At 39.3% G+C, this 27,371-nt stretch overlaps 1 protein-coding gene across 1 annotated transcript; it reads right to left on the bottom strand.

The window, feature by feature from the left end:
* Positions 1-1,683: 1,683 nt before the first annotated feature.
* On the bottom strand, positions 1,684-26,770 carry LOC122647256 (aquaporin PIP2-4-like). The gene is made up of 4 exons (XM_043840693.1): positions 26,731-26,770; positions 2,184-2,479; positions 1,993-2,058; positions 1,684-1,749 (listed from the first exon to the last, which is right to left on the bottom strand). Exons 1-4 carry the CDS (start codon positions 26,768-26,770, stop codon positions 1,684-1,686), a joined length of 468 nt encoding a protein of 155 aa, XP_043696628.1.
* Positions 26,771-27,371: the final 601 nt, after the last annotated feature.

Genomic DNA, 27,371 nt, shown 5'->3' with positions numbered 1-27,371 from the left:
GTGTGAAGGATGCGCTGGATGAGGAAGGGAACTGGAGGGAGGACATTTTAGGCATCATTGATTCTGACGCAGTCCGGAACAGCATCACCCTGGGGAATTTTGTGCTCTCTGACAGGGAGGACGTTATGGTGTGGTCCCTTGCCAGCGATGGGTGCTTCACTACTAAGTCGGTTTGGCATGAGGTCCAGTAGGGTTATCCTAGGTCCCCTTCGCCAAATGGATATGGAATCAAGTGTTGCCCACTAAAATGGCTTTCTTCTCTTGGCAACTTCTCACTGGCAGGATTCCCATGGATGAGTCCCTCATGGCTCTTAGTATCCCCCTAGCATCCAGATGCAATTGTTGTGGTCAGCCAAGGAAGGAAACGACAGATCATGTCCTAGGTTCGGGTGTTATGGCCGTAAAGGTCTGGCTCTTCTTTTCCAAGCTTCTAGACATCCCTTTCCTGCCCTCTCAGGATGTTAGGAGTCGAATGGCTCTGTGGCATGAGACAGCAGGATGTGGAAGCCTCAGTGATTATATAACAGAGATTATGCCTGCCTTAATTTGTTAGGAGCTTTGGAAGGAGAGGAACAACAGAAGCCATGGGGAGAGACGGCGCGCTACGAGAACCATTATTGAGGGGATTAGAACCTGGGTCAAGAAGGTGAGCCTACCCTCCAAGATAGGGCGGCAGGGATCCGCCAGGGACGATTTAATTCTCCAATGGTTTGGTATCTTGGCCCCACCGATAAAGCTGAAATGCCCCCGTCCCATCTACTGGTGCCCCCCTTTCGATCAGTTAAACTGAATGTGGATGGCACTTGCAAAGGAAATCCCGGTCGGGGTGGAGGAGGGGGGTGATTAGGGACAGGAATGGAGTGGTGCTGGCAGCCTTTGCTAATTTTTACGGAGACTGCACAAACTCATTAGCAGAGCTCAGAGCCCTGAGAGATGGGCTGCGGCTGTGCCAGGACCTCCAGTTGATGGAGGTGGTGGTTAACTCTGATTCAGCCAACACAGTTAGAATGGTAACTCAAAAGAAGTGCATACTATGGAAGGGTTGGTACTGGTTCAACGAAGCTTTGAAGCTGATCTCCAAGACTCATGCTCAAGTGGCCTTTGCGTTTTGCGAAAGCAATAGAGCAGCGGACTGGATGGCTAATCACGCTTGTGATTGGGTTTCTCGGTCACGTACCACCAAGGCAGGTTGCCAGGTGGGAGCTTTGCAGGTATCATTAGAGAGGACAAGGCAGGAATGGCTTGCTTTAGATTTTAATGTGCAGGTTTTATCTTGTATAGGGAGTGGGATTTTCCCTTCTAAGGGTTGTGAGCGCTGTTAGCTTTGGGCTGAGGTAAGGTGGTATGTCCCCCTCCTGTATTCTTTGATTTTTTATTGGATATGAATAAAAGATAGGGGCTGTCCCGGGTCCCAGATAAGTTCGGGGTAAAAAAAAAAAAAAGATGTAAATCATTGTTATACGGACACAGCTCCAGCCTTAGTTTGGTCACATTTGCCTTGGAAAAGAGTAATGGCTATAAAGAACTCTCAATCTTTTTTCAGCCCTTTCTACATCTTCAAAAATGATATTTAAAAAATCTGATCCTTCCTATATTGCTTCTGATGAACAAAGAAAGAGAGGGAGAAGATAAAATAGAGTTGATTTGAAATGGAGCAAACCAAAAATGGTCAATGGAAAACATTTATATAGAGGAGGTGACATCAGAGATACATGCCAACTGTAGTTTCATACGACTCGTGTATGTAAGCTGCATAATCACCACACACAATTTTACATACATCTTGCCAGGCCAACTAAGGATTTTAATCTCAAATTGGTTCCAAAAATCCTACCAAGTTTCACAGATATAACGAAATGCATAAAGATTATATTATGATCTTTATTTAGAAATAGCGCAAATTAGAATGTGCATTGCGAGGGAATGATTAAAAAATAAAGAAGAGAAAAGAGGAAGAAGGAAGAAATTCAATTATGGAGGCGATCAAAAAACCTGGTTGTCCCATCCACCAAAGGGGGGGAACAAAACTGCAAACCCAATTGGAAGTAGTGCCAATACCTGTAAATCCAAAGCCAAAGTTCTCAATTAGAACGTTTTCCATGTGGGTTAACACGAGAATTGAGAATGATTTCTATATCGCTTCTAATAATACTCTGTTTTCCAAATAAAACAGGTGAACTTACAGGGACATGGGAGTCTCTGGCACTTCTCTTGGGATCAGTAGCAGAGAAAACAGTATAGACAAGGACGAAGGTGCCAATAATTTGAGCTGCAAAACCTACACCTTTTCTATAGCCATCAGCGATCTTGTTCGCCCCACCACCACAATGCACATAGTAAGACTTTTGGAAGGCCTTTACTAGCCCTACACCACACATTGCACCCAAGCATTCTGCCACGATGTACATCACAGCACGGATTAGCGACACTTTACAGGCTAAGAAAAGCCCAAACGTCACTGCTGGGTTAATATGCCCTCCTGTAAACACAAACACACACAACTGTTTATAATCAAATTGTAAACAACAGAAAACAGAGAAAGAAGCAAAAAAAATGGATTACCCACCAGAGATGGCGGTGCAGTAAACGAGGATGAAAATCATGAAACAAAACCAGATATCAAAGTTATGTCCTGTATGATAAGAGAAAATTTGAGCAGCGGTAATGAGGTGCCAAGCGTCGAGAAGGAAATAAAAAGAATACCAAAACATTAAAAACAAATAAGAAAATAGTAATGAGTTTGAGTTACAGTGAAGCAGTCTTGAATGAAATGAAAATGGCAGTGGCTAGTGATGCAGGTCCGAGTGAAGTAGAGAACCTCAACAAGAAAACCTCAGCGTTTCGACGACGACGATGATGGCTTCTCAGTCTCAAATTTTTTTGGAAGTGTAGGGCTGCAGGTTTGAGCTTCGATTGGTTGAATAAGGTGAAGTGCACCAGCTGGAGCCGGACCTTTAGGGTTGGGCTTGGGCCTGTTAAAAATTCAACAAAAAAAAAACATCAGAAAACAAGAAATTTGAGGTACCTTCCAAGTACTTTAATCAATTAATAGTATCCATGGTAGAGCATGTTGAAGCATGTTGACAATTATCTAATTCACTTTGCCAATCATAATCCTAGTATCTAACACAGTAACAAAAGTTTAAACCTAACCTGAGTTGAAAATTATCTAATTCACATTGCCAATCATAAGACAGAAAGGAAACGCCAATGTAAAACATTGAACCAGCCAAATTCGACCCCACCAGGTAAGCTTAAGCTTGGATTTAAGCTAAATAAAGAACCACTATCATTCCCAATCTTGCCCAATCATCCATCTCAAGATCATTATCCCTGCTACACTCAATTATGCACATGTTTTTTTTCATCTCCTAACAATGAGTTCCGAAAAGTAATGCTGTTCTTAAATCCATGAAAGTTCACCTTCAGCTTGAACAGAATACAGCCATCAAATAATACACCCAAAGTTCCTCCTCTGCATCTGTCCAGTTCAAATTCCAACTGAAAACACCATCTCCATCTGAAATTTTTTTGCAGTGCAAGGCTTCAGGTTTGAGCTTTGACTGCTTGAATAATGAAGTGTACTAGGTGGAACCGGACCTTTAGGGTTGGGCTTGGGCCTGTTAAAAATTTAAAAAAAAACCCTCGGGACTGAAACCAAATTTGTTGGAGGTTGAACAACCTGTATCAAGCAAAACATTAGAAAACAATCTAAACCAGTAAGCAAAGCATAGACATACTAGTAGCAGTAGATTGTGATCTTCACTTCAAAATAGCACAAATTAGAACAAGCATTGTGAGGGAATGACTAAAAAATAAAGAAGAGAAAAGAGGAAGAAGGAAGAAATTCAATTGCGGCGGCAATCAAAAAACCTGGTTGTCCCAACCACCAAGGGGGGGGGGAACTGCAAACCCAATTGGAAGTGGTGCCAATACCTGTAAATCTCAAGCAAAAGTTCTCAATTAGAACGTTTTCCATGTGGGTTAACAAGAGAATTGAGAATGATTTCCATATCACTTCTAATAATACTCTGTTTTCCAAGTAAAACAGGTGAACTTATGGGGACATGGGAGTCACTGGCACTTCTCTTGGGATCAGTAGCAGAGAAAACACTGTAGACAAGGATGAAGGTACCAATAATTTCAGCTGCAAAGCCCACACCTTTGCTGTAGCTATCGGCGATCTCGTTCGCCCCACCACCATACTGCACATAGTAAGACTTTTGGAAGGTCTTTACTAGCCCTACTTCTCACATTGCACACAAGCATTGTGCCACCATGTACATCAGAGCATGGATTAGTGACACTGTACACACACACACACACAATTATTTATAATCAAATTGTAAACAACAGAAAACAGAAAAAGAAGAAAAAAAATGGATTAACCACTGGAGATACCGGCGGTGCAGTAAATGAGGATGAAGATCATGAAACAAAACTAGAGGCGGATTTTTCTTGGCGGCGGCAATGGTAGTATAGGCGCTTCCCATGTGGGGAGGGGCATTTGCGCAATAAAGAGGCATTGTGAGAACAAAAGGCTCCGTAGAGGTGGATTATTCTTGGCAGCTCTGGAGTTGGCTTCTGCAACTGCAAAGCATAGATGATTTCAACGACGGGAGAGAAATTGGATTCTGACAAATATGGAACCGGTCCTTAATATGCTTGCTTCTAGAGCTCAATGAAGATAAAAGGGAGAAAAGAAGAAGGAAACGCGAAAAGATTAGATTACGATCTTCACTTAAAAATAGCACAAATTAGAATAACTAAAAAGTAAGGAAGATAAAAGAGGAAGAAGGAAGAAAGTCAATTGAGGCAATGATCAAAAAACCCGGTTGTCCCAAGAAGTAGCAACGAGGTAATTTCCCTCGGGACTGAAACTGAGGCTCATAACCAAATTTGTAGGAGGTTGAACAACTTGCATCAAGCAAAACATCAGAAAACAACCTAAACAAGTAAGCAAGCATGAAAATTTATCCCATATGGGTTCTCTATAGAGAGAAAGAGCTGCACCTTGGCAAAGAAAAATCAATTTATCCAATGTTTTTGGATGGAGAACGTTTAACTTATTGGTGCACTTCTTTAACCAACCAAAAATTTCCCTCACCTATTAAAAGAATTTGGACAGTGGCCTTTGCTGGTAGCGTAACTCAACATGGAAAGTACCTAGATGAGGTCTCTGTGAGAAGAGGGAGAGGGGGAGAGAGCATTTCTGACTTGGGAAGGAATGAAATGGGCGTGTATGACTGACTGGAGTGACTGCCTCAACCCCAGAATTCCTGAGAAATAGTAAAGTTTCACAGATAAAAGGAAATGCGTAAAGATGAGATTACGTCTTCACTTCAAATTAGCACAAATTAGAATGAGCACTGCGAGGGAATGACTAAAAATAAAGAAGTGAAAAGAGGAAGAAGGAAGAAATTCAATTGTGGCGAGGATAAAAAAACCTAATTGTCCCAAGAAGTAGCGACGAGGTAATTTCCGTCGGGACTGAAAGTAAGGCTAGTAACCGAATTTGTAGGAGGTTGAACAACCTGTATCAAGCAAAACGTTAGAAAACAACCTAGACGAGTAAGCAAAGGATCGAAATACTGGTGGCAGTAGATAAGCTTCAAGATCAATATTCAAGAAAGGGAAAAAGTGAGAGAAAAATGAAGCGATCCTCTGCAAATGCAATATTAGACATTGTTGTTAAGAAGGGAAAATTATTGAGAAGCATGACTTTGAAGCTATCGTATCAGTACGGAAAAAAAGGGGTAAAATAGTAAAAAAATAATAATTTTTTTTAACTATTTAACCTACTTCTCAACAGCAGTGCACAAATACTGGAGGACCTTATTTTTACTGTTGAGAAGCATGAATTTGAAACTACCGTGTCTGCCCTTGCTGCTCTCCAAAGGTGCTGCTAATGAACAATAGCCACAAGTCAATAGAAAGAAAGGTTTCTGTAAGAAAAAGCTTGACAGGAATGTACTTTGTTACCTGAGTACATGAAACTTTCTCTCTTTTTTTATAATTCTGATTTTTCCTTTTTTTAAGCTGTCCCTTTCCCCCACTGTGCTCCTTTCTTCTTCCCAGCCATATGCAACATTTAGCCGCTCTTGCAACTGGAAGTGGTTTATACAAATCATCCATAAAAGTAAGGGTAAATTACATGTAAGGTGCCCAATATTTGATTAAAGTACCTATGAGGTACCTCAAGTTTTAAAAGGGATGTTTGGGGTTCTTTGTGACCTAGTCCTACCCAAAATTGAATATTTTCCCAAATTTTCCCTTTTAACATTTCACCCACTCCCATCTCTGCCCTCTGCACTCCCACCCCAGTGTTACGAATCAATCTCACTGTCTCTCTTCCGTTCCCTCTCTCACTCGGCAACTTGGAAGTTGGAACGGTGGTGCATATCAGTACTGCAACCAACACACTAACCCCTCTCTTCTCCATGACATGTTGAGAGTAAAGGAAAGCCATAGAGATCTTTGAATGGGGATATAGTAACCACAAAACAGTAAGCAGAACATCCCTCTAACTTTATTTGACAGAAAAACCAGAGGTGCATGCTTTGGCTTGATATCACAGACGATGACATGGTACTTTGTTGACGACCAAGACGCCTAACTCCAACACGAATGTAATTCTCCATTCTCCCCCTACATAATCAGTCAGTAAAAATACGAAGTATAACTACTCAAAATCCTGAAAATCGGAAAGCGGAGAGAAGAAGTGATCATATTAAAGCCCTCTGCTGAAATACCTCAGGAAAACAAAAGCATCCCGCAACCAATCTCTTAGAAGTGACAAACGTACTCCATTCCGTTGTAAGCAAATGCCTGCGGGGTTGACCTGGTACATTCAATTTGAAAGAGGTAGGACTCCTCAGTCATTTACACGTCTGCATACCATCATGTCTAATACTATTCGGAATGGAAAGTTTAGCGGAGAGAAGAAGTGATCATATTAAAGCCCTCTGCTGAAATACCTCAGGAAAACAAAAGCATCCCGCAACCAATCTCTTAGAAGTGACAAACGTACTCCATTCCGTTGTAAGCAAATGCCTGCGGGGTTGACCTGGTACATTCAATTTGAAAGAGGTAGGACTCATCAGTCATTTACTTGTCCGCATACCATCATGTTTAATACTATTCAGAATGGAAAGTTTAGCTTTGATTTGTTTGACAATGTATCTGAAATAACTTGGACATCAATAACTACAACCAACCAAAATGTAATTTTGCCATAAAAGAAAACAGAAAAACGCAACTGCAGGTACCTCTGAAGATATGCGTAAATCGCCACTCGTAACCATGAAGATCCTTTGCAGTCAATTCCTGGATTGGAGTTGGCGGGTTCATATCCTTCAAGAAAGAAAACCACTAAAGGAAGTGAAGTACAAAGAAACAACAAAATAGAATGAAAAATACCAATGGAGGAAGGCATACGTTAGCATGTTTCCAAAGAACAGAGAAGCTGCCATAAGTACTTATATCAGATGCAGTTAAAATCTTGCAGAAAGAGTGAACGGTAGGTCGCGGAGGTTCAGGAGTGCTTGGATCAGGGCTTCTGGGCTCACTTTGCTGTACAAATTATATCAGAAAACTTTAAATTAAATTTTTTCCATTTGCAACTTCACAATTGTTCACGGGTCGAAATTTGAAAAGTAAGTCTTACATCTGCTTCAGGTTGTAAGGTAATTTAAGCATAAACTTCATTTTTCGTCTTGTTCAGCCTGGAAATAGTAGAAATCAACAAAAATACAAAACACCAAAGAGAGAAAGAGAGGCGAATTTACAAAGAGGAATGCCAGCAACTCAATGTGTATAACACGACAAAGGATCTTCAAAGGAAGATTAAAGATAGGAATTTGCTGATTAAATTCCTGGTTCGTCGATGCTTCTAGCTGTAAAATTTCAAACGGGAAAAAATAAAGGGAATAAAAATTCATGTTAGATAGGAAGAAAGATAGAGGAAGAAAAAAAGAGTTTGATTCCAGAAACGAGAAACAGAAAAAAAAGAGCTCACATTTAAAAGAAATAGAGAATCACTCACTTGTTCCCACCATTACAATCTGTTTTTCTCCCTCAAAGTGGCCTTGGGATAACACCGGTTCCGATGTGAGTCAGCTCCGGGAGACATCAATTCCACACCTGAATCCGGTGACTTCTCCCATAAAGGAACTGAGGATGCTTCAGCTCAATGGATTGTGACCTTCGTTTTCTCCTAACTGTGACTTCATCAATTTCAACCAGATTTCGACATGAATTCTGGGTTGAAAATAGTGAGAAGCGCAGCTTAAAGAGATGGGTGGTTCTGATAGATAGAAGTACCTTCTATACTACGTAAACCCAACGTTAGTTTATACAAGGGGGTGGGGGGGCGGTGGTCTAAGGGGAAGGAGCGGGTGGTTGCAGCAGGGTGAAAGAGGTGGTGGAGGTGGAGGAGGTGAAGGTGAAGGTGAAGGTGAGGCCAGGAGTGGGGTTGAGAGGGTAAAATTGGAAATATCTTCGGTTTGGAGTAGGGCTAAGTTCACAAGGAACCTCATATGTTACTTTTGAAATTTGAGGTACCTCCCAAAGTACTTTAATCAAATAATAGTATCCATGGTAAAGCATGTTGAAGCATGTTGAAAATTATCTAATTCACATTGCCAATCATAATAATACTATTTAACACAGGAACAACAGTTTGCACCTAACCTGAGTTGAGAATTATCTAATTCACATTGTCAATCATAAGACAGAAAGGAAACTCCAATGTAAAACATTGAACCAGCCAAATTTGAGCCCGCCAGGTAAGCTTAAGCTTGGATTTAAGCTAAGGAAACAGTGTAGACAACGACGAAGGTACCAATAATTTCAGCGGCCAAACCTACACCTTTGCTGTAGCCATCGGCGATCTCGTTCGCCCCACCACCATAATTCAAATCCTGTGCTTACCAATATCTGGAATCTCCTGCCCTCTATTCAAAGAAGGCCCCATCATAGGGAAGACTGTGTCACTTGGCTACCAAATTCTTCGGGTTCTTTCAGTTCCAAAGCTGCTTGGGATCTAATTCGGACTTGTCATCCTCTTGTCCCTTGGAGGAAGCTTGTTTGGTTCAAACACCACATTCCCCGGCACTGCTTTACAGTCTAGAGAGTTTTCTCTAACTGCCTTCCAACACAGTCCTTTCTTCGGCACCGGCACATCTCTGTCCCCCCTAATTGTGGTCTTTGTTGGAGTGGGATGGAGGACTCCAATCATCTTTCTTTGATTGCCCTTTCTCCTGCTCTGTCTGGAAAGGTATTCTTGCAAAATGCTGTCCAAGAAATCGTTGGATTCTTCCTTCGACAAAGAATGGATTTGGGTTGACATGTCTTTTGGTGGTTCATCCCTTTGTGATGTGGTGGGAAAGTTGGGTTTTGGTGCTGCGATAAATCATATTTGGATGGAGCGAAATCTTCGGAAATGGACCTCCAAATCTCGATCTCTCAATCAGATTTGGGATTCCATCTCTTTTGAAATTAAAACCAAGCTTAGTTCGGTTGCTCCCTCTACTTGTAATGACACCCCAAGGAACAAGCTCATTGTTGATTCCTGGGGCCTTCCCTCTATTTCTCTTCGAGCTGTGGGCTCCTCTGTTTGAGGCTTAGGCTGTTGTGTTGTTTTCTCCCTCCTATTTGAGGGTTGTAGTTTCATACGACTCGTGTACGTAAGCTGCATAATCACCACGCACAATTTTACATACATCTTGCCAGGCCAACCAAGGATTTTAATCTCAATTTGGTTCTAAAAAACCTATCAAGTTTCCCACATATAACGAAATGCGTAAAGATTAGATTACGATCTTCACTTCAAAATAGCACAAATTAGAATATGCAATGCGAGGGAATGACTAAAATATAAAGAAGAGAAAAGAGGAACAAGCAAGAAATTCAATTGTGGAGGCAATCAAAAAACCTGGTTGTCCCACCCACCAAAGGGGGGAACAAAACTGCAAACCCAATTAGAAGTGGTGCCAATACCTGTAAATCCGAAGCAAAAGTTCTCAATTAGAACGTTTTCCATGTGGGTTAACAAGAGAATTGAGAATGATTTCTATATCGCTTCTAATAATATTCTGTTTTCCAAGTAAAACAGGAGAACTTACAGGGACATGGGAGTCTCTGGCACTTCTCTTGGGATCAGTAGCAGAGAAAACAGTGTAGACAAGGATGAAGGTGCTGATAACTTGAGCTGCAAAACCCACACCTTTTCTGTAGCCATAAGCGATCTCGTTCGCCCCACCACCATACTACACATAGTAAGACTTTTGGAAGGCCTTTACTAGCCCTACACCACACATTGCACCCAAGCATTCTGCCATGATGTACATCACAGCACGGATTAGGGACACTTTATGGGCTAAGAAAAGCCTAAACGTCACTACTGGGTTAATATGCCCTCTTGTAAACAGAAGCACACACAACTGTTTATAATCAAATTGTAAACAACAGAAAACAGAGAAAGAAGCAAAAGAATGAATTACGCCCCAGAGATGGCGGTGCAGTAAACGAGGATGAAGATCATGAAACAAAACCAGAAATCAAAGATATGTCCTGTATGATAAGAGAGAATTTGAGCAGTGGTCATGAGGTGCAAAGCGTTGAGAAGGAAATAAAACGAATACCAAAAAATTAAAAACAAATAAGAAAATAATGATGAGTTCGAGTTACAGTGAAGCAGTCTTGAATGTAATGAAAATGGAGGTGGCTAGTGATGCAAGTCCGAGTGAAGTAGAAAACCTCAACAAGAAAACCTCAGTGTTTCGACGACAACGATGATGGCTTCTCCATCTCAAAATTTTTTTGCACTGCAGGACTGCAGGTTTGAGCTTTGATTGGTTGAATAGGTAAAGTGCACCAGCTAGAGCCGGACCTTCAGGGTTGGGCTTGGGCCTGTTAAAAATTCAACAAAAAAAAACATCAGATAACAACCTAAACGAGTAAGCATCGAAGAGAAAAGAGGAAGAAGGAAGAACTTCAATTGAGGCGGCGATCAAAACACCCGGTTGTCCCAAGAAGTAGAGACGATGTAATTTCCCTCGTGACTGAAACAAGATCTTTGAACTCTGTGCCATAGGAAAGAACAAAGATTATTAAATTGCAAGCAGTTAAACATAGAAGAAACCACTGTGATGGCTGCTATAGTAAGGGAGGGAATGGGGGTAGAAGATGATGCACAGGACAGGCCTGGTGCGTATCTTTGGCGCCACACCTTCCCTATTTAATAATAAATATCTCCCATAAATTTCTTCCTTGGAATATCCATTTTACCCACTATTTTGTGTCACTCATTCAAGAAAAAGAAGGTTAGGCCGATGCAATGAACAAAAGCATGCCAAATTAACATACCAAAAAAGATACTTGCTAAGCCCTTCTAACCAGTACAAGATAATCGAGAAAGGGATAAGGGATGATGCAAGTATGCCCCCCCCCCACTCGCAAAAATTCTCTCTTATAGCATATATTTCATAAGAAAATCCCCAAAATTTGATGAGCTATAGATTATAATAATTTATTGGTTGCAAAAGATGCAACCAACTTGGTTCCTCAAAATATCATTAGATCTAAGAGATAATTTGCTTATAAAATATTGTTCATAAGGACTCTTGTATGTAGCAAAATTCTATCCCTTCTTAAATGACCAGGATTGCAAACAACCAGAACAAAATGGTCCAGCACCCAGTTCAGTTTAAAAAAAATATTGTTATCAAAGAGAAATTCATTTTGAATCAGCAGAAATGAAGCTCACCAAATTAAGATGAAATAAAAAAGGTGATCAAATTCATACCTGCTGGGAATGCAAGGTGATAGATGCTAAAGAAATTACATGAGCCAGAATCAACAATGACCCAACAGTTGCCTTCGCAACAACCTATAGATGGAAGCTTCTCCAGTGTCATTGCCATCAAATCAAACAAGCATCACCAATCTAGAAGAAGCCAACTCAAAAATAGATTATTTGGCACAACAAAAACCCCAAAGAGAAATTAGGACTACCCCAAAAACAACATGCAATGAATATGCATAGAACTTACTCCTTTAGCAATTTCCAATAGGCAGTCTTCAATGAAGGTCGGGACTGAAATGTTCAAGTTTGACTCTTGCTGTCCTACCAATTCAACTGTTGCCTGAAGAGACTTCCTCAAATGCCCGCATAGACCACTGATAATCCCAATTTCAAAGACTACGACTCGTGTTGTGAGTTGTCAAGCCAAAGCGTTAGCAAACAGAACAATATCAGATTTAATTTGCGGATCATGTGTAACATTTTTGTGATCCAGATGTCGAATGACAGCAGTTAGAATCAACTGTTCATTTCCTGTATGTAAGCAAAGGAGAGAGAACCAAAATTGTTTGGAGTAAAAATAAGCAAATATTATAAGATTCAGATAAGAAAGAAATATTTGGAGGGGGAATAAGTCGGATACAGAGATGTACAAACATGAAATGTGAGAATTTCAAATGAGAATAATGATGTGGTTATACCTAAAAATCAATGCTTAGAAATTAAAATATAAGACTCACAAGGAACAGGACGAAATAGAACCAGGAAGCCTAATGCTCAACCCTACTGTATGATCACCGAGCAACAATAAAGATAAAAATAAATAAATAAATGAGGTAACAAATACGTAAGAAATGAACAATAGGTAGATAATTATATAAATTTGGGCCACATTATTTGTAAGTAAATATAACTAATGAATAAAAGAGATGGTACAGAAGTTTGGATAGGATTGTTAAAACTGTCTCACATGAGCTTCTGAAACAGTAACTTAAATAAACGGAATGCCTCTGTGCAGCCAAAAGAAAAGGTTGTGGCAGTGATGAGGTCCAAAAAATATCTACCTAGTGGTTAAAGACTTAAAGAAAAATTTTCCATAGCAATTAAAGAGAAGATTCAAAGTTACTTTATGTCTGCATAGCTTGTCTCTCTTCTAATAAATTTTTTTTATTTATAAAAAAAAAAAGGGGAATGCATGGGAGAGAAAGAGAGAAATAAAACATCAAATTGAAAGTTAATATTGTCAATAAGCAGCTTCCTGCATATCGTGAAGAGTTTCATATCAGAAGCCTAATTACAAATCATCTGTAAAACTCCTACATCATCCTACTGGCAAAAATATATCAATATCTCACATCAAGTAGAATAAAAAAGAAGTTTTAGCGAGAGAGAGAATAGAAAAGGCACCAAAATACCTGCAGTGTCCATAAAGTAGCACATATCAGACAGAACAACCATAGCTAACCCCTGCCGAGGAACCCAGTGCTTCCCATTTGCAAAGTAAGCGAACATTGGATCTCAAACCTGGTGCATTGTCGTACTCTCCTTGGCCAATCTACTATTTTGTGGACACAAATTTGAACCCATATTTCTGAATTTTCAATCTCTTCTCTGTTGTGCAAGTAAACCAATGTATTAACCACAGTACACTACATTTTTTTTTTTATCTTTGGATGAATGGAAAGAAACAAGGTCCATCAGAAAAATGCATAATGAATCAAGAATATGATACTGAAGGACCTCATTTTTGGAGTTAAACATGTATGGTTGCTCATTATTACTGAGTCAATAGAGGGCAATCTTTTTTTTCTCATCTTGGCCTAAGGTAGCTCAGGCTCAGATCACTGCCAACACCCACAACAACCCTTGCTTCACATCTAGCTACTTCATCAACCCAATTGTGATCTGGCTCCCCCCTTTCACCATCATCTACAAGATTTATATCTGGTTCGTAGTTATCCAATGTGGCATGCACAATCTGCGCAAAGTATAAATCCTTCAATCAAAAGAAATTCATGATTGAGGAACCCAATTAAATTTAATATAGCCAAAATTTTGACATGTAAAAACAGAAGCTTAAATTGTAAGTATTTTCACAAGTAGAGAGACTTGATGATCAGACTTGGATATATAAATGAATGCGCATACTTTAAACATAACTTGCTAAGGGTTTACAAACTGTTGATCCTATGTAACTACCATTACATGTGTTAGCATTAGACGCAGATAATGTTAGATGGATATATATCAAACTCAATGATCTCCTAGAACTAAATGCAGGTAATTGATTGGTTGCAAAAGATGCAACCAACTTGGTTCCTCAAAATATCATTAGATCTAAGAGACAATTTGTTTATAAAATATTGTTCATAAGGACTCTTGTATGTAGCAAAATTCTATCCCTTCTTAATTGACCAGGACTGCAAACTACCAGAACAAAATTGTCCAACACCCAGTTCAGTTTAAAAAATATTGTTATCAAAGAGAAATTCATTTTGAGTCAACAGAAATGAACAACACCAAATTAAGATGAAAATAAAAAAGGTGATCAAATTCATACCTGTTGTGAAGGCAAGGTCACAGATGCTAAAGAAATTACATGAGCCAGAATCAACAATGACCCAACAGTTTCCTTTGCAACAGAACCCATAGATGGAAGCTACTCCAGTGTCATTGCCATTAAATCAAACAGTGGTCGAGCATGACCATTCTAGAAGAAGCCAACTCTTTTGAGCACCTTTGTTCAAGATACTTGGCAATCTACAGCAACGAAAAGGAAACAAAAATAAACTCCAAGTAGAAGCCATTGATATGCAAATAACAAACGAAGGTTAAATTATGTTGAAAGAAGGAGTACCATAGAAATTCGGAGGGGGTTCTTGGCAGCATATTCACACAATTTAACAATTTTCTGTTCATTTGGAGCACCCTTCTATAAAATTACACAGCAAGACATCATATCCGGGATGTTAAAATGATAAGTAGGACTACTCTGATTTTATAACAACATGTAACAAGAAGATAGATGTGTCTATCTCAAACAAGGATACAAGACATCCAACATGACAACCCTACAAACTAGATAAGAAAACACATCTGTATATGTACTCTCTCTCTCTCTCTCTTTCTTATCTGGTAAAGTCAGTGTTTGTATCACAAAATCATGTGGTACCTTTCAATTCAGAAGAGCTCAGAAGGAACCTTCCTCAGCCACTTAACTGCAGATATTTCAGCCTTGCCTCAGCTACCTCATCAGTTGGATTAATCATTCCACATCAAAGGAAATGGAAAGTAAAAATATAAGAGGAAACAGAGATTCCTTTTTCTTTTGTAAAAGGACATCAAAATCACTTTTATATGTTGTATAAATTCAGATTCTTGGTCCATTTGGCCAAGCAAGCATGAAGTCCTACAGAAGGTTCAACCAAATTACTTGATTCACAATATGATCTACCTGGCTTCAATCTCTGAAATTTTCACAAGCAATAACTGCTCCCTTTGAGATGCAGCTGTTTCAACCTGTCAATTGAGAAAATATAGAACAATTTGCACTTAACTTGCCCTCAAATGAGACATACATAAAGAGAACTATAACACAGAATTAATATTAGAAAGAAAGAATTGAACAGTTCCATCATGCTTCAGAGCTTATAGAGAGCATTGGAAAATAAAATTTCACATAGAGCTGCTATTGAGACCTAATATAATAGGCAAACATATCGCATGTAATTCTTTTAATAAGAAAAAGAATACTAAGTAAACCAGTGATCAGCTGTTGCTTTAAAGTACTAGTGAGTTTATTAAAGAAGAGGAAACAGATTGATAACAGCAGTTTTCTGGTAGGAATAACGATGAAAACTCGGATCATAACAATAATAATAATAATAAAATCCATCCTTGCCTAGGGAGTCCACCGAATCATTAGTGGAAGTTGGGAAACCCAAGAATGATACACTTGATGCAGCCGTCTACCCCCCTGGTTTCTCTAAAATGTCACATATTGTCAAGGAATCTCTTACCCATGACCTCCAGCCTAAAACATTGTTAGAAGCACCCTAGCTTACCACATTAATAGAATTAAGGTTCTTCATTATTCTAGCTAAATAGATGTTAATCATTGTTATACGGACACAGCTCCAGCCTTATTTTGGTCACTACATGCAATGAATATGCATAGCACTTGCTCCTTTAGCAATTTCCAATAAGCGGTCTTCAATGAAGGTCGGGAGTGAAATGTTCAAGTTTGACTCTTGCTGTCCTACCAATGCAACTTTTGCCTGAATAGAATTCCTCAAATGCCTGCATAGATCACTGATAATCCCAATTTCAGAGACTACGGCTCGTGTTCTGAGTTGTCGAGCCAAAGCGTTAGCAATCTGAACAATATCAGATTTAATTTGGGGATCATGTGCAACATTTTTGTGATCCAGATGTCGAATGACAGCAGCTAGAATCAACCAAAATTGGAGTAAAAATAAACAAATATTATAAGATTCAGATAAGGAAGAAATATTTGGAGGGGGAATAAGTCGGGTACAGAGATGTATAAACATGAAATGTGAGAATTTCAAATGAGAATAAAGATGTGGTTAAACCTAAAATTCAATGCTTAGAAATTAGAATATAAGACTCACAAGCAACCAGACCAAATAGAACCAGGAAGCCCAATGCTCAACCCTACTGTATGATACCCGAGCAACAATAAAGATAAAAATAACTCAATAAATGAGGTAAGAAATACATAAGAAATGAACAATGGGTAGATAATTATATATTTGGGCCACATTATTTGTAAGTAATTATAACTAATGAATAAAAGAGATGGTACAGAAGTTTGGATAGGATTGTTAAAATTGTCTCACATGAGCTTCTGAAACGGTAACTCAAATAAATGGAATGCCTCGGTGTGGCCAAAAGAAAAAGTTGTGGCAGTGATGAGATCCAAAAAATATCTACATAGTTGGTTAATGACTTAAAGAAAAATTTTCAATAGCAATTAAAGAGAAGATTCAAGTTACTTTGTCTGCATTGCTTGTCTCTCTTCTAATAAATTTTTTTTATTTATAAAAAAAAAAAAAAGGAATGCATGAGAGAGAAATAAACCATGAAATTGAAGGTTAATATGTCAATAAGCAGTTTCCTGCAGATCGTGGAGAATTTCATATCAGAAACCTAATTACAAATCATCTGTAAAACTCCTACAACATCCAAAGGGCAAAAAAAATCAATATCACACATCAAGTATAAGAAACAAGAAGTTTTAGAGAGAGAGACATTTGAAAAGGCACCGAAATACCTGCAGTGTCCACAAAGTAGCACATATCAGACAGAACAACCATAGCTAACCCCTTCCGAGGAACCCAGTGCTTCCCATTATCAAAGCAAGTGAAACATTGGATCTAAAACCTGGTGCATTGTCGTACTCCCCTCGGCCAATTCTACTATTTTCTAGACACAAATTTGAGCCCATATTTTTGGATTTTCAATCTCTTCTCTGTTGTACAAGTAAACCAATGTATAACCACAGTCCACTACATTATTTTTTTTTTTTTTATCTTTGGAGGAATGGAAAGAAAAAAGTTCTATCAGAAAAATGCATAATTAATCAAGAATATGATACTGAAGGACCTCATTTTTGGAGTTAAACATGTGGGGTTGTTCATTATTACCGAGTCAATAAAGTGCAAGCTTTTTTTTCCAGTCTTGGCCTAAGGTAGCTCAGGCTGAGATCACTACCAACACCCACACCACCTCTTGCTTCATATCTAACTACTTCATCAACCCAATTGTGATCTGGCTCCCCCCTTTCACCATCATCTACAAGATTTATATCTGGTTCGTAGTTATCCAATGTGGCATGCACAATTTGCGCAAAGTATAAATTCTTAAATCAAAAGAAATTCATGATTAAGGAACCCAATTAAAATTTAGAGCAAATTACATGTACCCCCCTGTAGTTTGAAACAATATCAAAACACCCCCTAGTTTCATTATTTACGTGCACCCCCTAGATTTGTGGACGATTTATAAATAAGCCCCTACCGTCAAGTGTAAACCGTTAGCTGTAGTTAAACTGTTCAAAAACCCTATTTTACCCTTAAATTTTTTTCATGGACCATTTTAACCTTATTTTTGGATCAAACCTTTCTGCCCCTATTACGTTTACAAAAAGAAATTAATTTCATGGGCTGCCATGGCCGCCCAGACATGGAGGAACAGCGTGTTCATCCGCTGCATCTCTCTACCTACCTGCAAGGCAGTTTGACAATTTTACTCTCAGGCATGTTGGGCAAAAGGACGTTTTCCTCTTCAGGCATAAAATGTGCAAAATGGGAAGCCCAGATTTCTGCTTTCAGTCAATCCCTTCTCAATTTCCCAGTCTAGTTAAATTATAAGATGTAAAACAAATTTTCTCTCAAATGCCACTTTATCAAGCTGATGGAATACAAACATCTAAGCTATTTAATGGTGAAGTGAAATATTTTGAAAATCTCCTCGTCCAGTTTCTCACTTTAGGAAATTGAAGATGCATCACTAACTGAATGTCCCTCCATGTATAACAGTATTTGAAGTCAAGAATCAATGCTATATTAGCCATTTATGCATAACAAGTTAACAACAGTAACAATGACAACAACGGTGACAGAAATTAATACAGCCCATCTTGTGAATTCATCTGTGACATGAGCCATTTTTCCTTTTTCTCAGGAGATTTTCTGTTATTTTGAGGAGGGGATCAACTGCACCCATACCTGAAAACTTCAAATCACAAGAGAAACCCTGCAATTCAGTTTTCTCCACTCAGCCCTTGTCTGCTTTAAATCGGTTCACCCTGGTTTGAAGAATTTGACAGTTCTCAAGCGTAGATTCTCCACCTGCATAGAACCAATTCTAAGAAAAATATCAACAACCCTATACCGAATACTTTCAAGTAAATTTCCAGAACATGCTCCAGCAGAAGTTAGGGGATGAAATGTAGCTGGAAAATCCAGAAAAAAAAAATGTAGGAGAGGTGGATTTACCTCTAGAGTAGGGAATGATGTGATCATATTCGAAACAGAGACATCCATGGCAATTGCAGAAGCGCAAGAACCCACTGTCATTTCCATATTCTGACACTAGGTCCACAGCAGGCGAGTTAAGGTCAATATCCAGTTTCTTCTTCCCTTTCTCCAGGTTCAAGGTCATTATACTTCCACTAATACCGAAACTCCCCAGTCTTGATTTGCTGGAACCCATGTCCTTAGATACTTCCTCCTCAACATCTCCACTGGAAAACAAATCCACCGGCTCAATTCTCTTTGTCAGCGTCGCAGTTCCATCAATTCCGCTAAACCCTTTTCCAGTATCCACCTTCTCAACAGAATCAGAAAGACGGTTCAGGTGTTTGAACTTCACAATAACATACAGAGAAAGAGGGGAGATGGAGAAACTAACCTTCGCTGGACGGTGGCTGGGCAGGGGATGTCCGCCGGAGATGTCTGCAACCTTCGCCGGAGATGGTGTGAAGGTAAAACCCTAAATCGATTTAGGGAATTTTCGTTTTGGGAGAGAAGAAGGTCATGAAGGGTAAAAATGTAAAATGGTACTTAATGTAGGTCACTGAACTAAAAGGGTAAAATGGTCTTTTTTACTTACAAAATTAACAGTTTAGTAACACCGTGAGACATTAGGGGGTTTTTTGTAAAAGTAAAACTAGGGGGGGTTTTGATATTGTTTCAAACTACAGGTAATTTGCTCATTATTATCTTGTAACATTTTCTCAAATGCTTACAAGATGATCTTGAAATATGTATTTTCACTACTGCTTGGTTGGTCTATGGAGGATCATTCCCTGGTGGAAACCAATCAAATTATCAAATGTTGGATCTTTCCCCTGCATTTGTACCTTATGTATTGATCTTTCCCCTGTATTATATATTAGTTAACAGTATTCCAACTGCTAACTAATTTGTGTTCATCTTAACTAGTGTATCTAATTGCAAATACTATTATTTATGTTCATCTACTTCATCTGGGACCTCACAAAGGTTGAATATTGGGTTCACTGTGAGTCTTTTCCATTGGCATTGGCTGTGCAATTGAATTCTGTTATTCTGTCTTCTCCACTGGCATTGACATTCTTCTTGTACTGGTTGATGAAAATGAAGGCACTTCATAATTGATAGGAATACAAGTTCAGGGAGGGGTGATAGGAATCCTTGAGGAATGAAATGATAGGTTCTTCATAGCATGGAAGGTGAAACTTATATCAAGCATCTTTGTTGGACTGACTAAATAATGTTATATGGATACATACCAAACTCAATGATCTCCTAGAACTAAATGCAGTCTGCAGACACACCCATACTGTGTCAAACGTGCATCAATATGAGTAAACATGTCAAAAATCTAACAAGAGTGTGAAGTCTTGGAATGCCAGCCCTAGACACAAGATATGAGCTACACCTAAAGTTATTTCAAAAGAAACTACTTTCGTTGTGGAAAGTACCTACCACAGCCCCTAATCCTTCCTCTATTAAAACATTTCCACATTGAGCTTTGATTGGTTGAATAAGGTGAAGTGCACCAGGTGGAGCCGGACCTTTAGAGTTGGGCTTGGGCCTGTTAAAAATTCAACAAAAGAAAATCAGAAAATAACCTAAACGAGTAAGCAATGAAAAGAAAAGAGGAAGAAGGAAGAAATTCAATTAAGGCGGCGATCAAAAAACCCGGTTGTGCCAAGAAGTAGCGACGAAGTAATTTCCCTCGGGACTGAAACAAGAACTTTGCACTCTGCGCCATAGGAAATAACAGAGATTATTAAATTGCAACCAATTAAACATAGAAGAAACCACTGTGATGGCTGCTATAGTAAGGGAGGGATTGGGGGTAGAAGAAGATGCGCAGGACAGAGGGAAGCGAATTTAACAGAGTTTGTCTCATGACTCTAGGATTTTTTCCGGTCAGGGTTTTAGCAGTTCAGAATTTATACAGGCGTGAAGTGCTTACGTGCGAGTGAGGGAGGGAAAATAGAAAGTATTTAGAGTTGATTTGCAAGAGAGGAACGAAATAACAGTCGAGAGGAGATATTTATTGGGAGAATGTTCTCTATGCCCCTTATTATTATATAGAGAAGGTGTGGCGTCAAAGATACGTGCCAACTGTAGAGAGGAGAGACATGCATGCCTTCGTGTCAATTAGGGTAAACAGTAAGGCAGAATCATATGAATGACTGAAAAATCATTGTTGGTGTGGTATCTCATAACCATCATGTAATCCCTCAGTTCTATTTTTAGTAAGTTTGCGCTGCATATTTTCTGTCTTAGTCTGATAAATCTTAAAATCATTTGATTAAAAAACATCATTATCTTCATTCCATCATAAATTATACTGCAACCTGGGTGAGCTAACCTAAGTTTGATGTTGTGCATGAGGAACAACCAATCAGAGCTCAAGTTTGGGTGTATCTAAAAGCCCATTCTGAATTAAACTTAGCAAATCCTAGCATAAATTGAGTTTGAGTCGGTTTTGTCTGGGTTTAACTTTTCTTGATTTATTACACAGCTGCAAGGTGACAGATCATACATGTAACAGTAAAGACCAGCAAAATGACCTAAATGTAAGTGTCACGTACCAGGTCGGATGGAGTTACCGAATCCTAAGCTTAGTCCTTGCCCAACTTGATGCCATGGACACTCCTTCCCAACCCAAGCAAAAGTTTGAATCTGGTACATCTGGTTCGAGCTGAGCCTAGCCCAATAGACAACCCTTATCCTAAGGGACTATAACCATGTTAATGTATCAACTTGATAATACTTACTTGCAAGCTACATAGGAGGCCTATTTAGAAAAATGGATCAAAACATGATGAAATTTGGACATATTTGTTTTCATTTTCCTCCATCAACAAATCTCTAAACGACCATAGTTTTTCTTCTCGCAAGTTCCAGTTTATAAATCTAAGACATCAAACTATCCTTTCTTTTTCTTCCTTCCAGAGACAAAAATCTATCCAGTAAGGTATGTGATGTGACTTTGCTATCACCTAGGATAACCTTCTTAGCCCATGTAATCCACTTTCAAACATTGCCTATTGTATTCTGCTTGTATTTTGAAATCATATGCAATATCAAACTGGCGTTGGACCTTGGTGCAACGGTAAGGTTGCTCCATTGGTGACCAAGTGGTTACGGGTTCAAGTCTCTGGAAACAGCCTCTCTGTGAAGTGGGGGTAAGGCTGCATACATTATGACCATCCCCAGACCCCGCAGTGGCGGGAGAATTGTGCACTGGGTACGCCCTTTTATGCAGTATGAAACTACTCCTGTCTCAGTTCTTCCACCAATCAATCTCCTTAATGCACCCTCTTCTGTCTTCTTCTGATGTCTAATGTATGAGGAAGAAGAAAAATGGGATTTAAATTTTGGACTAGGAATATACTATCGGTGATGGGTTTCTACTTTCTAGAAGCCTAGAGGACTAGGATCAGAAACTCAATTGCAGCCAGAATCGCAATGACAGGTTTAAAAACCTGAATTCAAGAGATTTATAACAACAAATAATCCAAGGTTCTGATTTAATTCAGAAGATGGTCCATGGTCGAAGGTCAATTGTATGGAGAAGACTGGTTTCCCAAAATATGGTTCAAATCTGATGGACAGATATGAAATTACAGGTTAATCCTAGTGGGGGTAGGATTCTAGAAACAAGGTTCAGACCAGTAACCGAAACCAGTATATTCAGGATGTTTCAGGCAGCAAAAAGAGCGAACTAATTTGATGTATGAGCAGTGATTAGAAACTGTAATAGCAAACAGAAATCAGAACTTGAAAACAGAATATAGAAACTGAGTTGAGTGAAATTAGACTTGAAATACAATTCTCAGAAATCAGTTCAAAAATGAGATTTTGAAACCGCAGGGAACTTAGAACAGAAAACCAAAAGCTTAATGTGAAATCAGATTTGAATTTCAGTAGTCAAAAGTTGGGTTTCAACAAATTCCTTGTTGGAATAGGAATTCAAGAAACTTGAAGGAAAACTGGGTTTTATGCATGAACCTGAACCAGAACATTAATGGAAGTTTAAACAAGAGGATAGAAATTTCAGATCATTAACTAGTAATAGATTCAGCAACTAAAAGATACAAATGATAGAAAAGTTATGTTACTTACTTGGAATCAATGGAAGGATTAAATAAGAGAAGAAGAAGGATATGAACTAAGCATCCCACTTAGTCCTCGACTGGAATACCACCAGCCATTATTTGGTATTCCACCAACGCTTTGTTGCATCTAAAACAGTTTCTGAATCTCACAGGAATAAGAGGCAAAAGCCAATGCTCTATTCATCAAATTCGTGGATAGGGCTGTAGCCCCTTACAATCTTATATGAAAGACTCGAAAACATACTCAAACTCAAAAAAAATAAACGCCTAAACCAATCCTGAACTGATAAGATAACATAAACTGACTTGGAAGCTAAAATACTAAAGGAAACAAACCCAATAAGGACTAATTAAACTAATGAAGTAAATCTCGTATTCCTACCCCCCTACCATATTTTAGGTCCATTAAAATAGGCCATTACACTGAATACCCATTGGACTAAAGACCCAACACATATATAACCCAAACCAAGGCTTTTTTTCCCACAAAAATAAGCCCAATACTTATTACTTGTACACCCCATGTACTATTGCCCGATTGCTTAATACCCCCCCCCCCATTTTTCAAAAACTTTCTTGAACACCCCCTGCATTTTACAATTTCTTTCAAGTAGGTCCTGTCCGTTGGTCAGTCACCGTTTAGTGATGATGTCATGGATTAGAAAAATCCTAAATGCCCAAACTACCCTTTAAGGGTAGTGAAGTAACCCTTTTACCCTCCTCCTCCTTCTTCTTCTTCTTCCTGCAACCTCATTGCCCCTACCCCCTACTGCAACCCAACCCACCACTACGTGGAGGTTGGGACCTGGGTAACAGTTGAACCGCAACAGTGGGCCTGCTATAAATTCAGCACCAAGCAGCCTCAACAACCTAGAATGAGAGATGTTTCAGAACCTGCAACTACTTGGTGGATTTTTTCTGGGCCCCAATTAATTTGCTGGCTGTGTTGCGAGGTGAGAGAGTGAGACTCGAAGCAGATTGCCTTAGCTCAAACCCCAAAATTCAAACACTCGTAGTTAGCTTTACAATTTATTTGGAGGGATTCAAAAATCCATGGAAACAGTTCAACTATGAAAATGGAGCTCTACGTAGCATTCCATCCACTAGTTATTGGGTAGAAACTTGCACTGGAATAGATTTTGAACTCTGAGAACCCATATAGATTATAGTCTCTAATAGCCAAGAGCTTACACGGATATCTAAAAATGCAGATTACAAAGTCAACAACGTTTAAAAATTGAGATACTTCACTAAATGCTTATCCCGAGTTCCTGATTACACGATTCCTGCTGCTGTCTTCCCGAGTTTGGATTTGGACAAGGAGTATAGAGTCCAAAACGAACCAGAAGGTCCAGAACCTTTAGACGCACAACACTAGCCCAAGGAAAGTCCCTGGTTGGACTATTTTAGCGATTGATGTATGAGATTCTTAGAATCATACCTTGTCTTGCCACAGTACCGCCAGGTGTAGTTGCAGGTTCTGAATGAGTCCAACCAGGGACTTTCCTTGGGCAGCAATGGATAAATATTATAAAATGAAGCAAGATGCACCGGCATACAGAGAACACTGGTGTCGGACGGCGCTGCGGCTGACCACCGGAATGGCCAGCAGAAGTGCAACACCAAGGGCTGGGTTCTGGATTTTCAATTGCAGGTTTTTCCTGCATTTTTACGGTTTAGTGGAGGTTAGGGGTGAGGTAAAATGGACTTTTCCATTCAACCACTAACAGAAAACTAACATCGTCAGGTTTCAGGAGCTGTCAAGTAATTGCTTGAAAAGGTTGGTGTATTAAGCAATCGCGCAATAGAGCAGCAGCTACAACAGCATCACTACAAAAATAATGTCAGTAGAGGGGGACTAATAAGAGAAATGATGATGCAGTTCAGAAGAACAAGAAGGCCAGCAGCAAACCTGGCCATTAGACTAGACCAAGAATGGACCAATGTTTTACTTAAGTGACCAATGGGTAAGGCCAAAGGCTTAGTATTTTTGGGTTTACTATTGTAATGGGCAAATTCTATAAGCGAAATATATGAGAGATTTGAGTCCTATGCGGGATTAGTGTTAGTTTCTATGTTGTTAAGTTCTAGAAGAGTTTCTATTTTTCTTATTTCATTGAAGTTTATAAATAAAGAGTAGGGGATCACACTACCCCAACCATAGTTGTCAAGGCGCCTAGGAGACCCAAGGCGCCGGAGGGCCGTCTAAGTGCTAAGGCGACAGCATCTGCCTAGGCGCCCTAGATTTTTTTTTCATTTTTGTGTATCCTATTTTGCTTATTTCATTCAAGTTAAAAATAAAGAGTTGGGGATCACACTACCCCAACCATAGTTGTCAAGGCACCTAGGAGATCAAGGCGTTGGAAGGTCACCTAAGCGCTAAGACGACAAAGCATCCGCCTAGGCGCCCTAGTATTTGTTTTTATGTATCCATTATATCTAGTATAGCAATATATAATTATGAATATAGCATTACAACAACAACAATACAGATTGAATCTATACACTAATTTGCCATTTTATCTAGCAATGTTATTACAGCATTACAGCAGCAACAGTATGTAAGAAACAACATTATTAAGAGGGAAAAAATAATCTTTAAGTAAACAAGAGAAGGTGTACAAGAAAAGTGACCTAGTGAAATTCGATTTATTTATTTGCCTTTGGTACCAAATGATCCCACTCTTCTCACCTATACACAAAATTGTACACAAGCCAATAAAAATGTGTTAGAAACACCATTATTTGGAGGGGGGGAAAACCGACAGGGACCTAGGCACTCTAGGCAACACCTTGTTAAGTTAGAATAAGGTGGGTGACTGCCCAGTCCTTCGAAACCCACCCGGATGCCTAGACGGCACTTAGGCAATACCTTGACAACTATGACCCCAACGATTTGAGAAACAGTTTAGCCTTGAGCTTGTGAGTTCTGTGAGGAATAGAACCTGGTTTTGTGGGATTCAGGATTGCTCTACTGTGGGATTCAGTAGGGAAAACCTTAGTGGGATACCAAGTCTGAAGTTGGTGGGATTCCTCCTCCGCAGTTAGGCAAGAAGCTTAACATATCTTCTTCCTTATTCTTATTTGCATCTTCTCTTCTAGTTCTCTCAAGGCCAGTTTGCTGTTTTCACCCTTTCTGCACGTACTTTAACTCTTGAGTTGCTTTTCTGTTAACTAACTAGTCATAATATTCTCTTCAGTTGACAGATCTGGTTTAGTGCTGATCATGTTATCTATTCCTCAATCGATCTTAAGTGGAGTTCATTGCCTAGTCCGAACTCTCTATTACAGAAATACCTACTTGAGTTTCTAATTTCCTGCAGACTTAAGTAGAATGATTTCTATATCACTTCTACTAATACTCTATTTTCCAAGTAAAACAGGTGAACTTACGGGGATATGAGAGTCTCTGGCACTTGTCATGGGATAAGTAGCAAAGAAAACTGTGTAGACAAGGACGAAGGTACCATTAATTTCAGCCGCCAAACCCACACCTTTCCTGTAGCCATCGGTGATCTCATTCGCCCCACCACCATACTGCACATAGTAAGACTTTTGGAAGGCCTTTACTAGCCCTATTTCACACATTGCACCCAAGCATTGTGCCACCATGTACATCACAGCACGGATTGGTGACACTTTACGGGCTATGAAAAGCCCAAACGTTACTTCTGGGTTAATATGCCCTCCTGTACACACACACACACACACACACAATTGTTTATAATCAAATTGTAAACAACAGAAAACAAAAAAAGAAGCAAACAAATGGATTACCCACTAGAGATACCGGCGGTGCAGTAAACAAGGATGAAGATCATGAAACAAAACTAGAGGCAGATTGTTCTTGGCAGCGGCAATGGTAGTATAGGCGCTTCCCATGTGGGGAGGGGCATTTACGTAATAAAGAGGCATTGTGAAAACAAAAGACTCCGCTGAGATGGATTGTTCTTGGCGGCTCTGGAGTTGGCTTCTGCAACTGTAAAGCATATAGATGATTTCAACGATGGCAGAAAAAATGGATTCTGACGAATATGGAACCGGTCCTTAATATGCTTGCTTCTGGAGCTCAATGAAGATAAAGGAGAGAAAAGAGGAAGAAGGAAATGCGAACAGATTAGATTACGATCTTCACTTAAAAATAGCACAAATTAGAATGACTAAAAAGTAAGGAAGATAAAAGAGGAAGAAGAAAGAAATTCAATTGAGGCAGCGATCAAAAAACCCGGTTGTCCCAAGAAGTAGCAACTAGGTAATTTCCCTCGGGACTGAAACTAAGGCTCGTAACCGAATTTGTAGGAGGTTGAACAACCTGCATCAAGAAAAACACCAGAAAACAACCTAAACGAGTAAGCAAAGCATCAAAAATTTATCACATATGGGTTCTCTATAGAGAGAGAGAGAGAGAGAGAGTGCACCTTG

This window comes from Telopea speciosissima, unplaced genomic scaffold (assembly GCF_018873765.1).
Source record: "Telopea speciosissima isolate NSW1024214 ecotype Mountain lineage unplaced genomic scaffold, Tspe_v1 Tspe_v1.0015, whole genome shotgun sequence".
Taxonomy (NCBI): Eukaryota; Viridiplantae; Streptophyta; class Magnoliopsida; order Proteales; family Proteaceae; genus Telopea; species Telopea speciosissima.
Note: the sequence above shows the minus strand (reverse complement) of the source record. Positions and strands in the feature narration are given on the sequence as shown.